The 15,282-nt window shown below is 39.5% G+C and overlaps 1 protein-coding gene across 4 annotated transcripts in view; it reads left to right on the top strand.

Moving 5' to 3' along the window:
• The first annotated feature begins 1,098 nt into the window (after nucleotides 1-1,098).
• Nucleotides 1,099-15,282, top strand: part of LOC117935717 (probable palmitoyltransferase ZDHHC14) — a 46,559-nt gene continuing 32,375 nt past the window's right edge. For 3 of the 4 annotated variants that reach the window (XM_034858129.1, XM_034858131.1, XM_034858132.1), the window contains exons 1-2: nucleotides 1,099-1,666; nucleotides 2,313-2,607. In XM_034858129.1, coding sequence (XP_034714020.1) covers nucleotides 2,366-2,607 — 242 coding nt within the window. In that variant the 5' untranslated portion in view covers nucleotides 1,099-1,666; nucleotides 2,313-2,365. Of the gene's footprint in view, nucleotides 1,667-1,805; nucleotides 2,029-2,312; nucleotides 2,608-15,282 lie in introns of those variants that run through there. The other variant, XM_034858130.1, reaches the window with a different exon arrangement.

Genomic DNA, 15,282 nt, shown 5'->3' with positions numbered 1-15,282 from the left:
GGTGCTCTGACTACAGTAAACCCAGAGAACTTCCACTCTCTGGAAACGCCCGGCTTCTGATCTTGTTGCAGTTCCACTCTGGTTCCACATGAATGGTGTTCTATGGAGCTAAACCCTTTAAAATCCACTTTTATCAGGATATTATTTTTTGTTGAGTAATTTGAATGTTGCATGTGGGTGTTAGATTTTTTTAAAGTCACTTATTTTGTTCTAAAAAGCTTTTTAAAAAGTCAATAACGACGGCCAGAGATACTGCTTCACGGCAAGCTGTTAGTCACTTCACATCGACAACACAGCTGACAGATTAGGCTCTCCCTATCTATACATGTGCTAGAAAGAGGGTTGCTAATGTTTTAAAGACCACGGCAAGATATTCACTCTTCTGGTTGTGCTTTGGATTCCATCAAGAGGGATCTCTGGTCGTAATCAGTCTTTCACTGACCAATCAGCATTCATTAGCAGAATGCTAGCATGTTATAGGCAACAACGACTCAACCTGTAAGAAACCCAAAGGACAAATGTACTTGTTCATTCCGCTTACGACATATTATGCATGTTGAAATTGTAAAAACTACAATCAAATCTGAGATTTCTCAACAACAATTCGGGGAAATGGCGGAGAGCGTAGATATATTAGGAGAAAGTATAGGCGCAGGCTAATTATTGCTGACTAACTAAAATGCTAGTTAACATTAGTAATTAAACCTAAAAAGCTAAGTTAAATCCAAATTGTCTGTGAGGTTACCCTGTACTTTATGGTAATTCCTCTACTGTGTGACAGTAAATTGCATGGTTGTGACACAATCGTTAGCCTATTTTTACAACAGAGCCTTTTATACATGGTTGTGTTTATTTAGAAATAAACAGTGGACAAACAGAGGCTTTTAAACACTTCAGATGTAAAGTTATTTGCTGTCAAAGTGGTGGCAAAATGAATGGAATGCTAAATGTGGATGATGGCTTATTAGCATCAAAATGAAGCCATAGGAGCAAGAGAGGTGTCACCCCTCGACACGCCCCTGCTAGTAGGGACCCCCTAACAAACGCCAGGTGGTCCGTGGACCACGATATGGGGACCCCTTTTACAGCCCATCTTCCATTTGCACCTCCTCATTAGTGACTTCAGCCTCGCTTGAAGGGGGAGGAGCAGGTTGGCTGGCGCTGCTCTGATCCCATGTTGATGTTTGTTGTTTGCGAGGGTGGCAGCACTGTGTGGAGGAAACAACATGAACAGAGGTTTGTCGACTGACCTGCCTCCACGCTTCTATGGGAATGCTGGAACTTTTTATCCCAAAATGCTGCTGAATGGTGAAGATTTCCGGTGATTATTCGCCGTGTTGCTGTGAGACACATGGGCATCTGGCTATAATAAGGTGCTTGGTTCGCGTTGTGGGCAAAGACTCGTAGTGTCTATTTGAACGACCGCCGCCAGTCAGGATGCTGAAGCTCGTCTAGGAACACCCCGTCGTGCGTTCTTTCTCTGGATTCCCCTTTTTAGCGTTTAAGTTCTTCATTGGCGACGAGTTGCCAATTTGAAACTCATTTTTTATCCTTAAACTTCTAAAAATGGTGTTCTTCGCATTGTCCTCGGCTCGTCACAAACCTGGATAACGAAAGGAGTAGCTACGTGACAACACCCCAGCACGACGACCAGCACTTTCCTTCGGTAAGGCACCGAAGGCACCTTCGCTTCAAATGTCGCTTCAGCAGACAGAGCAGAAAAACCACAGCCGTAATATCTGTAATGTTATGTGGCTGACAGCCGAAGTGCACGCCCAAAGCTTCATTTGAGCTCTTGTTGAGTGGGAAAGTTAGAATACAACAGTCAGGTCAAAGCGTGTAGTTATTCATGTGGGTGGTCAGCGAACTAGCTTTTAAATGTAAAGTTGGCCAACGTGCTAACATTAACTTTCCAGTTAGCGTTATTTTATCAACTTGCTAGCCGTGTTAGCCTTAGCCACATGTTAGATTCAGTTGCTATAAAATGCTAACCAGGTGCTTGCTAACAAAGGCGCTATTGACGTTAAAGTAAAGTATGTGTTTGTTGCCAGTGAAGTTATTTGCCACGTTAAGCTAACGATTAGCTAAACTTGCTGTACTGACTTTGTGTGGCTTTACCAAATTCACTTGATGTCTTTTAAAAGCTAGCTGCATAACGTCAGATGTAGTGTAGGTGGTACCTAGCTATTAATAATAGGACGTGTTCCTTGTACCTTTTTAACAAACTTTCTATCCACCCACATTCACCGAGGCATTTGTCTGAATAGCTGTGAGCCTAGTCTGTAAACTCAACTGGTTTATTCTCTCCACAGAGGCACATTTGCCCCGGGATTTATTAAGCTGTGGAGATTCGAATAGGCAATTGATGCATCTCGGGGTATCTGAGTCCATGAGAGAGTGTGAGTACAGCCAGATAAGCACTCGCAGCTCTACACCAATGGAGACCCCTTACAAGAAAAGAACCCCAAAGATGAGGAAGTGGGAGTCCTTCCCAGGTCGGAATAAATTTTACTGCAATGGAAGGATTATGATGGCCAAGCAGACCGGGGTTTTCTACCTCACCCTTGTCCTCATTCTCGTGACTTGTGGTCTTTTCTTTACTTTTGAGTAAGTATGATGACTAAGTATGTTCAGTCTTTTTGTGCTTTCATCTGCTATTTACATGTCCACATTGATATTGTGGATTAGGGATTTTATTTCATAGGCTCAGCTGTTAGAGAAAAAGTTTAGATGTAGGTCAGTTATGCCACTGGCATCACTCTGGGTTGGGTGTATTTCCCATGATCTCCTCGGGTCTCAGGAGATGTCAGAACAAACTGGTTGCAGATTAGGCAGACCTCTCTTTCTTTAAGAAGTAAGATAAAATAATCAAATTTAAAGTATTTTAATAAAAGCTGTGTGTTTGCCAGGGGCTGCTGCTAATGGAAACTAATCTGGTGTGGATTTCCTCTTTTAATTTGTTTATCATTTATAAATGCATGACGTATGCCTCTTAAGAAAAAGGGGATGGCAGCCTTCTGTTCCATATTTACCATTGTTGTTTTTGCACGCTAGCCTTGCAGTTTTGCAGTTAGAGAGTAGCCTCCAACTCGAGGGCTTGTCTTTAAACCAGACATTAATTTAACCCACGACCAAGCTACGTAATCCTGTTGCATGGTTGCTGTTCTGTAGCTCCTCCAGATGGCCAGGTAGGGGTTTTTATGTATATTGTGCGGTAATTTGATCTTTTATAGTGACAGCATGGTAACGTAGTAGAGATTTATCTAACACTTTTTGATACTCATCTGTTTCAAAGCAGTCACCCATCACTTACAGAGTAGATTTTGTGTCAGTCCGCCTATGTGTGCCACTTGTACTCCCTTAATCACAGCCCCAATAGCCCCAAAGGAGCCCTCTGTCTTTCTCCCGCTCATACAATAACCTGTAATCAACAGACACTGTAATTCTCCACACTCTCTCATCCAGCCCTTCATCTTCACCTGGTCCCGGATGTCCTATATTGGCCCACTGGGACCAAAGTGCATGATACAGCATGTAGAATACAGACGTGAGCACTGAAGTTTGTACCACGAGAGAGAGTGAATTGTTTCTCTCCTCATTAGAGTAATCACTCTTTCATCTAATTATTTTAGAAGCCCCATCGTTACTAGATAAGATTCCTGCTTCTTCATGACATTTGTTTCTCAATCAGACAGTCTTTATCAGGCTAAAGTGCTTCAGAGCCAGAGAAAGCTTAATAGGCAAACATGTGCTGTGGTTTATTTGCTGCAGTTCAGTATCTGGAGTGTGAAGATAGCCCATTCTTAATAAACTACGAGTAAATCAAAAGACAGTGATTAGTTTATGAATGCATGATTAGTATGCACACAAGCACTATTACTGTTTACAAAACAGTTACTTTGTGATGTCGGTGTGTAAAACGTGTCCTCATGTCATTTAGAACATTTTGAAAGGACTTACTATATCCTTTCATTTTCTAGAGATATGTTAGATATTGCTAACACAAATATTTGATTAATTAATCAATTCATCGACAGGAAAAAAATCACAATGATTTTGACTATTGACTAATTGTTTTACTTATTTATTAAACAAAACAAGAAACAGGTCCTTGGTCTTAGCTTGTCCCAAGTGAAGATTTCTGCTGTTCTCTGTATTTCCTTGTAATTTGAATATCTTTTGGACTGTTGGTCTGACAAAAGAAGATATTTAAAGATGTCACTTGGGGGATCATGTATGTCCTATTCCATATCACTGTCAGTTTTCTTTTTTGTATGCCCTGTGTGTGAAGTCCTTCACAGGCACAATGGTACAGTTATATCAGCAGTGACCTCTGAACCACTTCATCTTTCAATACATTGTCACCTCAGCAGAGATACAGACTTAACCCATGACCAAAGGGCAGACTGCTAGATAGAGGGTATTGCAGGCCAGAGCTTCCAACCCTTTTTACTATAAAACAGTAGATAAAAATATTTATATGGTAGTAAAACGTACTGCAGTGTCCATTACGGATATTCCGCAACAACCACATGGAGGATGCCAGATGCTTCCTGGTGATACCTTATCCCCCTTAGATAGCTTCATTTTCTACACTGTGAACAGTCAATGAAACTGGGCCCAGTGTACTGTCCTCTGTTTGTTGTGACTACAGGGGACATTTTCAGGAACACCATGCAACCACAAAGTCACTTTTCAGCTTAGCACTGCCCTCCCTGTTCAACTGCCGTTGCCCCCAGGCTGACCGGGTCCTACTGGCTTTCCTCTATCACTGTCTACCCCCATTCTACTACCATCAGCTGAAAGGAGATATTTATCGGACAGGGCGATGGTCAGCAGACCTGCACATTGGCTTCTGTTGTCATTAACTGTAATGCTTTTTGATTAGATGTTTTTCTAACCCCACTCGCCAATTGCCAGCATACTGGAGAACATCTCATCATTCAGTTTTGTAAGGGCTTCTTCTGTCTTTTGAATTGCCTCTGTATCTTATTAACGTATTTCAAATTAGACTGAGTATGGTGACACCTTGTCCGTATCTGTTTAAAGATGAAGTTCTGGTTTGACCGGAAGAAGTCAACAGTTGGCGAGTGTTTAAAGATGGAGCCATGCACAGAATGTAACTACAGATCTTTCTACATCTCCATATTTCCTTTTACCTGTTTTTTTTGTCTGTCTGAGGGCTCCTTAGCCATGCACAATAAACTCTTGTTAGCGACCGGCAGACTTTGGGCTGTTTATTATTCTGATGTTGGCTCCCCCAAGACGTCCATGTGTGCTGCTGTTGCACATGTTGCATTCACTCCCTTGTATCTTGTAAAAGTTCACTCAGACAGATGTTTGAAGTGGTGTTCTGTTATGCTGGTTTTTTTCAATGTGAAAATTGATCTTAAGAACCACAGTTTTGGGCAAAGAGAACACTTTTGGATTTAGTTGTATTTGAGGTGGACAAAAACATAAGATGTAATACGCTAGTCATCGGTATTGGGCTGTGACACTTGTGAAGCAGTGAATAGTTGCTACGTGTGTTGATTATTGAAAGAGCATTGTGAGAAAATGTGAGGATTTGCTTATTTTCTTTGTCACATATGATAGAAAAATTATCGTCTAATGTTGCCGCAGCTCATTCACTGGTAAAAGTGGAATCATAATCTTATTTCTTGCAAAACTGAACTGCAACATTTTGATACTTAAAGTGATGACATCATTGCACAGACATTTCACTCGTAATGCTCGTATTCTTCAATTAAAACCACAGAAACTAAAGTCTCTTGTGAGGAGGAGATCAGGGCAGCACATTGACTTGATATCGGCATTCTGTATGTAGGCTACAGCCTGTTATCAGCCAGTTATAGAAGACTGGATTTGGCTTTGATGTAAGTGTCCTGCATGTTTAGTCACATCTAATTTTTGTCCTTCAGTAAATCTGCCTGGGAAGTGGGCTGTCTACAGGCTTAATTCAGAGGGACATTTTTTTTTTGTGCACAGAAGACAACAAGAATGTTCAGTCACATTTACCTACCAAAATAAATTGTTCTTCTCTAAAACAATTGGACATAATGTTTACTCTACGAATCAAGTTCTTTTTAAACAATCACCTTTTTTTTCCTGCTTGCCAGTAGTTTTTAAATACTACTGCAGTTTATTGCAAAAGTTTTGGAAAGCCTCTAAAGTCATCCATTTTGGGCTAGAATAATTACAGCAATACTGGTTTGTAGAAAGTTGTCTCTGCCGCTTTTTGGCTGTTTGAGAGATTGATTTGCTGAAAGCCTGATTTGATTTAGAAAATTGTGACCGACTTTGGCAGGTGGTTTGCTACAATGATCCTGTCATTAGTGCCATTGGATGGTTTTGAAGATGCTTATAAAGAAAACCGATGGTTTCCTATTTGCAATTTTGGATTATTTTAACATGGAAATGTCTAAGAAAGCTTAATGAATGAAACGGTTTATAAATTGTTTTGATTATTATGTAGTTTTACAAGTCAAGCCTCTTTCATGATGGGATGTATTAGATAGTTGGTTCGTTGCTCTCTGGTCACATCCATTTTGCACCTGCCTAATCCCAATCTGCATTTGTACTAGTCATGATTTTGGATCATCAGGATAGAGAGAGGTTGCGTGAATCTGTGCCGGCTTCATAAACCTCTTTAAGTATGCGATTAGGATTGACTAAAAGATCAGCAGTTTTTGTTTAAGCATGATTAAACTTTGCTGTTAAAAGGGAGAGAAGGTAAAGATGGGTATGAAGAAAGCATTATGGCTACATAGTTTATTTTCCCATGTGGTCTGTTATAGACAGTACATTAACAACAACTAAGGGTCTTTATTTTGCCCTCTCTTTTTTTAATCCACACATTATTATTATTTGCCTTTTCACCTTTAACATAGCACAGTATTTGTGCTGGTTTAACACCTGTCATGTAGATCATCCCACAAAGATGCTGTCTAGTCTTGTAATCTAGTGGATGCTAGCACATCCACTCTCTGTGCCAGGAGTAATTGAGAGCATGGCACGTGTTGGAAGGTTAAGCTAATGGATTTGGAGATTTCATAAATGTACACACGACCACTACAGTCCACTGTGGCACCTGTCCAAAAGGTGGCTGGAAATCATGATTCCATGTGGAAGTCTGATCAAAAGCATGTCATGTTCAGTTGTTTCATTGACAAATGACTTGGCCTACAGCTAAAATGAGCTCCATGCTCTGCCCTTGCTTGCCATCAAAATGTAATAAAAGACAACGCTGAAAAAGCTTGCCCATGTAGCCCACGTGAGTAATGAGAGTTTAGAGGGAGACGCCACAAAGCCAAGTGCTTCAAATGCATTTTTAACACAACAGTAGGCAGATTTTAAACACGTTCAAATTAGTGCTGTCAGTTAACGGCATTAACACAAACCCATTTCAACGGCGTTCATTTCCCCCCCGCAAGATTAATGTTTTTTTTGGCCTAGCATACTTTGTGGTTTCACATGCTGTTGCAACAACTAGTAATGTTAGAAAAACTACAACACCACACTGGATCTAGGTAGACTGGAAACAATACAGGCACACGGCACACTGGGCTTGCGAGCCAGCCAAAGAGTAGTAAAGTTATGTTTTGAGCGGATTGCGTGCGCGAGACGCTGAAATGAATGCCAATAAGATTCCATAAGATTGCCAAATGGTTCCATTGGCAAGACCAAAGGGTTTTGTCGTTGTGAACTGAGCTATCATCGCAGCACGTCCAGTCTGAAATACCACTTGATGTCCAAGCTCACAGCTGATGTGAATTCTCCCCCCCCCCCCCCCCCCCCCCCGTCCAAGTGTTTTTTCACCCTTTTATTGATGAACAGTGTTAAATTGTGTGAGAGTATTTCCTCCAAATGAGAAGTTGATCACTACAGTAGGCTTTATGCCAACGTTGTTTTCAATAAAAAAACATTTGCACAAAGCGAGCCAATCCACTTTTCCACGTTGATAAGAGCGTTAAAATGAGACAAAATAATAGGACAAAAAAAATCAAGGGACATTTAGAAATATCGAATAAAAATGTGGTTAATTGCGAGTTAACTGACATTAATGCGATTAATCAAGATTAAATGTTTTAATCGTTTGACAGCACTAGTTCAAATATTTGTTCTGCATTACTGTTGAATAATATCTTTTGGTAAACTATGTCTTTTCTCAAGCAAGTACTGAGAATTGCAGGCCCAGATGCTGTGTCTGCTGGAGGATGGATGATCTATATTTGACAGACCTTTTTCTGCGGATCACAGGTTATTGACCACCTTCAAAGATGTATGGCTGACAAAGAAAGTAAATGAGGTTGCAGTTTATCTCAGGTGACACTGAAAGGACAGCCCGTGAGCAGTGCTGTGAGCTTCACATAGTTGCATCAAGCAGAGATGAAAGTACCCCAAGCTTAACTCCCAGCTGAGTTTAAAAAAACTGACTGGCATCATAAAAGGATTTAGTGGGAAATGTGATAACGGTAATCTGGATTGGATTGTTGTTGAGATTAGTGTGCCCTTTGGGAGGCAAATGAGTAGAAAAACCTCTGGAGACCCTATTGAGGAAGAAATATTACCTTTGGTATTCTGTTGAATAAGGAATACGTCCCACACAGGACATTTGCTGAAAATAACTTTAATCCCAGAATTTAGCAGGGTGACAGCACTAGCAGCTTTTATGTTCAGTTCAATATATATACTTTATTCTGATTGGCATGATGATGTTTGGCAAACATAGAAGAACAGGTTGAAAGTTGTCAAACGTATTTCCCTTGGGACAATATTTTGTACTTAGAATTAAAATATTTATGTTGGAATCAAATCGTATTTTTACAAGACTCATTTCCTTCCTGTGCTTTAGTGAGAAGTCTAAATAAGCAAGAGACCCGAACGTAGTCCAATTTGAGTGGGCGCTCTTATACATTGGTTCTAAACGATTATTCCCATGCTAAACTGAGAAGTGTCACAATTTAGATTCTAAATCAAAAATCAATGGAAATGAGCTTTGTAAATAACAGTTGTCAGGGCAATAAACTAATTGACCTGTTGATCTCTAAACAATTGTATTGTATAAACAATAGTCTAACAATGGCATAGACATTAATGCTGAAAAGAATGTGTGTTTAAATCAGAGTGAATCAAATCGTGACCAATTAATCAAATGGAATCATTTAACTATACATTGATTGACTGTGCCTGCCCCATTTCTTGTTGGAAAATGTCAATGCTTTTTGCTCAGAATAAAGTTCAAGTTTAGGTTGGCTTTGGTTGAGAGATCTAGAAACTTGAGTCTATAGTTGAGTCTTTGGTCCTTAACCTTTCGGTTTACTAAAATTGCAAAGTTTTAAGTGTTTTATTTGTCTGGAGAATGCAGAAAAAAAGCTGTATTCTTTTTAGATTGTGCGTGGATTAACTTCCTAAATTTAAATTGGGTTCTCGTTTTCTTACTTATGAAAAGTCTATAATTTACAACTTTGCATTGGAATCTGTGAGAATCGTGAAACTTTGAAACAAAATTTTGGCTCATTATGCCTAAGGAAGAATACATGTGGAATTAAAAATGTAAATTGGGATCTCTGTTGATTGACCTGCAGAATAAAATTTAAAGTAGCTGTCTAAACCAATAAAGTCTGGATGAGAACATGGAATGTGTCAGTCTTGGTCCCTCAAATACTTTAATTTGGGCATGGGATTCAAAACCAGTAGTGTATTACATAATCTGATCTGCTAACTTTTTTTCTGAAACAGGCTTAACTGTGCCATGTGCTGCTGTCAGTGACACATTGACATCTCTCCAGTGAAATGAAAGAATAAAGCAATGAGCATTCCTTATTTAAATACAAAGCAAACATTAGGTTTTGCTTATGTCAACATAATGTGTTCAGCTGCTGCCATCATCAAATCCTCCTCTGATTAAAGTCCGTTAGTCATTATGCATTATGCTACTCTTTGCTCTACAGTGACATACATTATTATATCTTGCAGATGCCGTAACCATATATCATTATGGTGTTTGCCCCAGGAATTAGCTGTCATAGATGTATTGCACTTCCTTCAGAAGTCAATAATTCACACAGACCTTGATAGTCATGCTACACTTTTATAATGGGGAACATTTTGAAGATTATTCCACAATAACCAATAATAGATATGCATGCCTAGTTCTATGTATGTAATATGTACATTGGCTTTTTCGGTAATGGTGTGTCCCTGTAAAGAGCATAGATTTCAGTTTTGTAACGTCATTCAGTATTAGCCGGAGTCTCTACAATCATTCATAGCTTAGGCCTACATTTTCTAGATATTTGTTGTTTTAGGCCTAAATAAATTACTTTTTCAACTTTAGGCCAAATAAGCTGGACTCTTACTTATATTTGCCACATCAGTGTGTTTAGGGTTGATTTACATGTTTTGAGGGGCGAGTAATTACAATCCCATGTTCCGGCCTACGTAGTTACTGTCCTGGTGATTGAAAACCAAGAAATGTATGACTATGCCAAGACCAATAGAACATATAAAGCTGTCCCCCACCTTAGTCCTCAGCTCCATGGTCAGCACCCAGTGATAATGTAAGTCTTGGCACCATTTCTGAATGAAATCCAAAAATTATTCAGTTTCCATCCTCGTCAACCAAATTTTTCGTTGGGACATCTAAAATGACTGTAATGAATGTCAGCATGCTGTCTGTCTATTGACTCTGTCTTTTATTTCTTTTCTTTTTTTCTTCCTTGGAGGCTTCAGCTCACTCTTGTGGCTGTTTCCAGGGTAACCACATTTCCTTTCGGAATTTACCATGTCTGACGTTGGATACTGTCCGTCTCCATGGCAACAAAGCCCCTAATGTCCCAGTTCAACATAAGATTTGAGTATCAAAGTAAAAGAAAAATAAAGATGTAACTATGAAAATGTCCTTGTTGATATTCGCACTTCTCCTTAAAAGAAAAATATGTTTGCAGAAATTGCTAATTTTCTTCACTGCTCATGTTTTGTGAGTATTCCCGGACATCGTCTACGGGGGCATCTCTAACCTGGCAAGATGTTGCCTACCTGCAGCTTGTCCTCAATCTCTATTGATCCATGACTATAGAAGAGACAGGCTTGATGTTGCGTCTATCCTCCCTATCTAATGGCTTCAGTGTTTAATCGCTGTCCCTTTCTAGGGGTGGAACGGTACACAGAAGTCACGGTTCGGTTCAATGGAGGGAAAAGCAAAACAAAAATGCAGAAGGCATTTTATTTTATTGTGCATTTCTCAGGCTACCTAGTGTCATACAGTCTCTCCTCTGAGCTTGCTGCTACAGCCTGAAGTATGTAAAGTAAGATGTAAACAATAAGTACTCCAAATCATCTCCAGACTCCATCTGTAACTTGTAAACTAAATAAGACAATAGGCTATAAAATATAGCATCTCTTATTTATGAAAGTGCAAATTACAAAAAAATTCTACTTAGGCGAAACATTCTCCCAAAACATTTTAAAAAGATTTTTAGTTTCCACTCTGCCACAACCTCCTGTAGCTTCTCAGCTAGGCGATTGCTTGTGTGCTGCTCCTACAGGGAGCGCGACTGTAGAACTGATGCTTTCATTTCCCACTCAACAGTCAATACAATGAGCAGTCACCATGAGATAGCTTTTCCGTTATCAGTTGTTAGTTAAACGGAGGGTGCAGCTTACAACTTGTGCTCCGTCAAAGTCCGTATTTGGTTGGATGTAGAAGGGACTACAGTTTGCCTCATGTGTGGACAAAATGGCACGTTCTAACAAGGTTCGAGTACATACAGCAAATACTTGAAGCCAGGTTCCTCTACGAGTGAATATGGGCGCATTGAAGATGACACGTAAATTCCGATTGCTTCAGTGATTCTTTTTTTGGCCCTATTTGTATCTAAAGGCTGGTTAATCTCTGTAGGGAGAAGAAGTTGGACAGTTTTTTTTGTCCCGTTCCATAGATCTGCACACCTGGGTAATGGCGTCAGATATGCGTTGGCGTGTTAGATGTATTTCCACTCACATACCCTACAACTGCTGAGCAACGCTGACACACAGAGCTAAGAGGGGGCTACAGATTAGGTGTCCCTAAAGAAACTTGTATAACAGTTGTTCCGCATTACATTAATTTGCACACAGGTTTTATTTATTTTTTATACCGTGTATTCTCAGTGTAAATTCATGTACCAAACCGAGACCCCCGTACCATTTCGGTTCAATACGAATACATGTACCATTTCACTTTTATCGCACATGACTGCCTTTTCATTATGTTCCTGTCCATGTCTGACACATTGAGACACAGCTGCTGTGGAGGCAGCGATTTGTGCTCCTCCCTCAGCAATCTCTATCATCACTTGCCAGATGACAAGTTTTGAAAGCTGTTCTCATGAAAGAGTGCAAATCTCTAGCTTTCCCTGCAGACAGTAAGAACATGCAGGTCATTCACACAACTCTGGGAATTTGTAGTTCTAAATGACATTTGCATATATTTGGCATATCAGTGGGTGCCTTGACTTTCTCATTGCTTATTTCAAAACGATTCAAATCTTGGCTTCAGGTTAATTTTTACAGATGTAGCATGCTCTCTCAAGTTCTGTCAAGCCTTTTACAACTGTAGTGATTTCCCATTAGCCTCTCTAATTGGTGGATTCATTAAAGTGATGTGTGACCAATCAGACAAAGTAGAGGACACATTGAATAGATAGAGGAATAGACTTCGAAATGTTCCGCTTTTCTGCAGCAGATGCAGGCAGACTGCGCCAAGCTGAGCACTAATACCCTTATAAAAGCTCCACCAAGGTTTCCCTGATTTTATTTTTATTCATTATTGAAAATGTTTCAGGAATTTATAAAAGTTATCTGGTTACTCTGCTGTCAACTCTTCATAATTTATTTAAATAAATACAACAATAGGAAAAGAAATAATTTGTTGTGCTGGCATAGGAAAACAAACATGCTTGTACTATAGATGTAAGTTTTCTCCTGACATTTTTATGGTGTAGAATCTACACCAAAAACTTTGGACAACCCTGGTGTAGATACAGAGAACACTTTAGATATTTTAGACAGGAACTTTGCAAAAAACAAACAAACATTAAACCTCAATAAAAAGGGGGGGAGGGGGGATCCTACTGGCCGATCCTAACCCACCAGACAGGAAACAAAAAACAGATTTCTACCCCTGCGTTACTGGAGTAGTTATCTCTTTGCAGCAATTCTTAAGGAATTATGCTCTGTGCACTGCCTAAATGGTCAGAAATCTTCTGGCATTATGTTGTAATTTTTTACTGGCAGTTGAAGCAAACTGGCCATTCTGAAAACATGTGTTTTGTTTTTGTTTGTTGGCAGTAGAGCAAGAAGATAAAAAATTGCTCAGTTGTTTTTACCAGCTCTTTGCAAGGTACAGTAAATCTCAGTTGTGACCGTTGCTTATTATTGATCATGGAACACATCTGTTTCTTGTTTGTATAACCTAGCCTACATTACCAAAACATTACTGTTGCAATAGTAATATGCAAAAGTAATATTATAAGATAACACACTTACTTGGTTGTATAATCATGTCTGCTGTGTGTAATGCAGTGTGGTATGCATTCGGAAAAGCATAGCAGCCCGAGGGTGTATGTTCAACTCGACAATGTTAGCCGCCAAAGTATTTTAATAGGCAGCAACAGAGTTTCTTTCTATCTAAACAATGGCAGTAATATTTGGAGGATTATAAGCAGAAATATGGTCTGTAGTACTGCCTCAGCCAGAGATGGGAATATACTCCTTATTAAATTACAGTCGCAGGATACAGTGCTGGATGATGGCTCCACCCAACCCCTAAAGCTGGGGAAGAATCACAAATGGAATGGAAAATGGATGTCTTGTTAGCAAGCATCTAACATAAGTTGTGTATATGGAACATTGACACCTGTCAGTGTCCAGTACAATGACCTTAGGACCCTCCAGGCGAGCTTTTAACTGGAGAAATGTTTGTGCTGCACAGTGTTGTCCTGCCTGCAGCCCCCTGCTGATGTCCTGGACAACCTAGTGTTTTGTGCATAGTTCGGTCTCACTCCAGATGTAGAAAAGCAGCAGGACTGGTCAGAGTCCACTCAGATGGGGTAATGGCATGCATTAAAGACAGTGTGTTAAACATCCTTCAAACAGCATTGTAACTATTGTAGGTCTCTGATTCAGGTAGTCTTTATTTAAATACAAAATATAGTCAACTGGCTTACTCCGCTTACAAGCAGGGTGTATTCTTTTAAACACCTTAGAATATGGCATAATGCCAGCCACGTGTGTTTATAAAACAAGAAACTTGCACACTTTCAAAAGTGAACCAATACATTTGTAAGCTTTTGTGTTCTTTGCTTGTGTGTCAATTTTTGGCTAACCTTTTCCCCTGCCTGAAGGGCAGTCATCTCCAGCAGTTCAGGTGAAAGCAGGGAGTGTGTGCATATAATGCTAGAACCCTAATTAGCTAGCCTACATATAGTTTGGCTTCCTTCATCAGAATAACTGCTGTTGGATTGGATCCAAGGTAATACCATCTGAAGGCTATTTAGATAGTGGGATAGTGATACAAACCATCAGCAATCTATAATACATTATTATTGTGGAAAAAACACTACTACTGCCTTGATTCAGTTGAAGTGCTCATATTTTCCCTTTTCCCCCTTATTTTATTGTTTTCTATATTTTTGTTATGCATGTAATAGGTTTACAAAGTGCAAAAGCCCAAAGTACACCCCAAAGGGACTTACCATCTCCAAGAGAAAACAATGTTCACAAACTGCTCCAAACAGTTCTATTGTAGTCCAGCCTTTACTTACGTAATATACGTTACAATGCTCGCCTAGCTCCTAGCGTGGCACGCCCTCATACTCTGCAACTGATAAGCTAGCAGTGCTTACCTAGCTACAGCGCATGTGCGACTTCTAACAAAGCTGAAACAGAAGTGAGATGTTTCACTCTGTGTCTAAAACAGAGAGCTTAACACACAGAGTGAAAAGAGGAGCTAAAGCTACGTGCAGTACAACAAAAATATGGTGTTATTTTAAAATGAAAGCATGTTAACCTATTCTGGTACAACCTCTAAATACAATTATGAGTCTTAAAATAAGTATAATATGAGCACTTTAACCCATGTGTTGTTTTCCCGTCGACCAGGAAACCTTTTTTTCTTGGTCAAAATTTAAAATACTTTTAATATTTATTTATTTTTATTTTTTTTGACACTTTTATCCCTTTTGTTAATGTTTTTGTCACTTTCTTTGTTGTTTTTGTCACTTTTTGATGCATTAGTTG

The sequence above is a fragment of the Etheostoma cragini genome, chromosome 20 (genome assembly GCF_013103735.1).
Source record: "Etheostoma cragini isolate CJK2018 chromosome 20, CSU_Ecrag_1.0, whole genome shotgun sequence".
Classification (NCBI taxonomy): Eukaryota; Metazoa; Chordata; class Actinopteri; order Perciformes; family Percidae; genus Etheostoma; species Etheostoma cragini.
Note: the sequence above shows the minus strand (reverse complement) of the source record. Positions and strands in the feature narration are given on the sequence as shown.